Consider the following 783-nt stretch of genomic DNA (forward strand, 5'->3'; position numbering starts at 1 on the left):
AGCCGGAGCCGCAGCCTGCCGGAGCCCCGGAGCTGTTTTCCAAGCCGTGGAAGAGAGACCCAGGGATTTTTTCACAGTTCCTCAGTGCCTGCTGTGTCCCGGGCCGGATGCGCACGGACATGGAGAGTGTCAGCCTCCAGCGACCCGCCTGGAAATGGCAAGTACTGAGTTTGTTTTTGCTCTGCGGCTGGGGCCGGGTCTCCGGGCAGATCCACTACTCGGTGGTTGAGGAGTCGGAGGTGGGAACCGTGGTGGGGAACGTAGCCCGGGACCTGGGCTTGAAGGTGGAGGAGCTGCCAGGTCGCAGGCTGCGCCTGGGCTCAGAGGAGAGCAGGCACTACTTCTCCGTGCGCCTGGACAGCGGCACGCTGGTGGTGAGCCAGCGGCTGGACCGGGAGCGTCTGTGTGGAGCAGCTGCCAGCTGCATGCTGTCGGTGCAGGTGGTGACAGAGAACCCCTTGCAGCTTTTCCGCCTGGAAGTAGAGATCCTGGATGTGAATGACAACTCCCCGAGCTTCCCCACAGCTCACCGCACTCTGCGCATCGCTGAGTCTGCCACAGTGGCTGCGCGCTTCCCCCTGGAGAGCGCACAGGACCCTGATGTGGGCACCAATGCTGTGGGATCCTACAGGCTAAGCCCGAACTCCCACTTCTCCCTGGACATCAAGCAGCAGCAGGATGGCAAACTCTTCCCAGAGCTGGTGCTGGAGCGTGCCCTGGACCGGGAAGAGCAGCCGGAACTGCAGCTGGTGCTGACGGCCGTGGATGGGGGGCACCCACCCC

General features: G+C 63.9%; 1 protein-coding gene across 1 annotated transcript in view; it reads left to right on the forward strand.

The window, feature by feature from the left end:
- Nucleotides 1-119: 119 nt before the first annotated feature.
- LOC103810755 (protocadherin gamma-C5-like) overlaps nt 120-783 on the forward strand; it is a gene marked incomplete at its 3' end in the record, with an annotated part of 2,412 nt that continues 1,748 nt past the window's right edge. Inside the window, 1 exon segment of the mRNA XM_009083673.1 lies at nt 120-778. Coding sequence (XP_009081921.1) covers nt 120-778 — 659 coding nt within the window.

Source organism: Acanthisitta chloris, unplaced genomic scaffold, assembly GCF_000695815.1.
Source record: "Acanthisitta chloris isolate BGI_N310 unplaced genomic scaffold, ASM69581v1 scaffold28631, whole genome shotgun sequence".
Lineage (NCBI taxonomy): Eukaryota > Metazoa > Chordata > Aves > Passeriformes > Acanthisittidae > Acanthisitta > Acanthisitta chloris.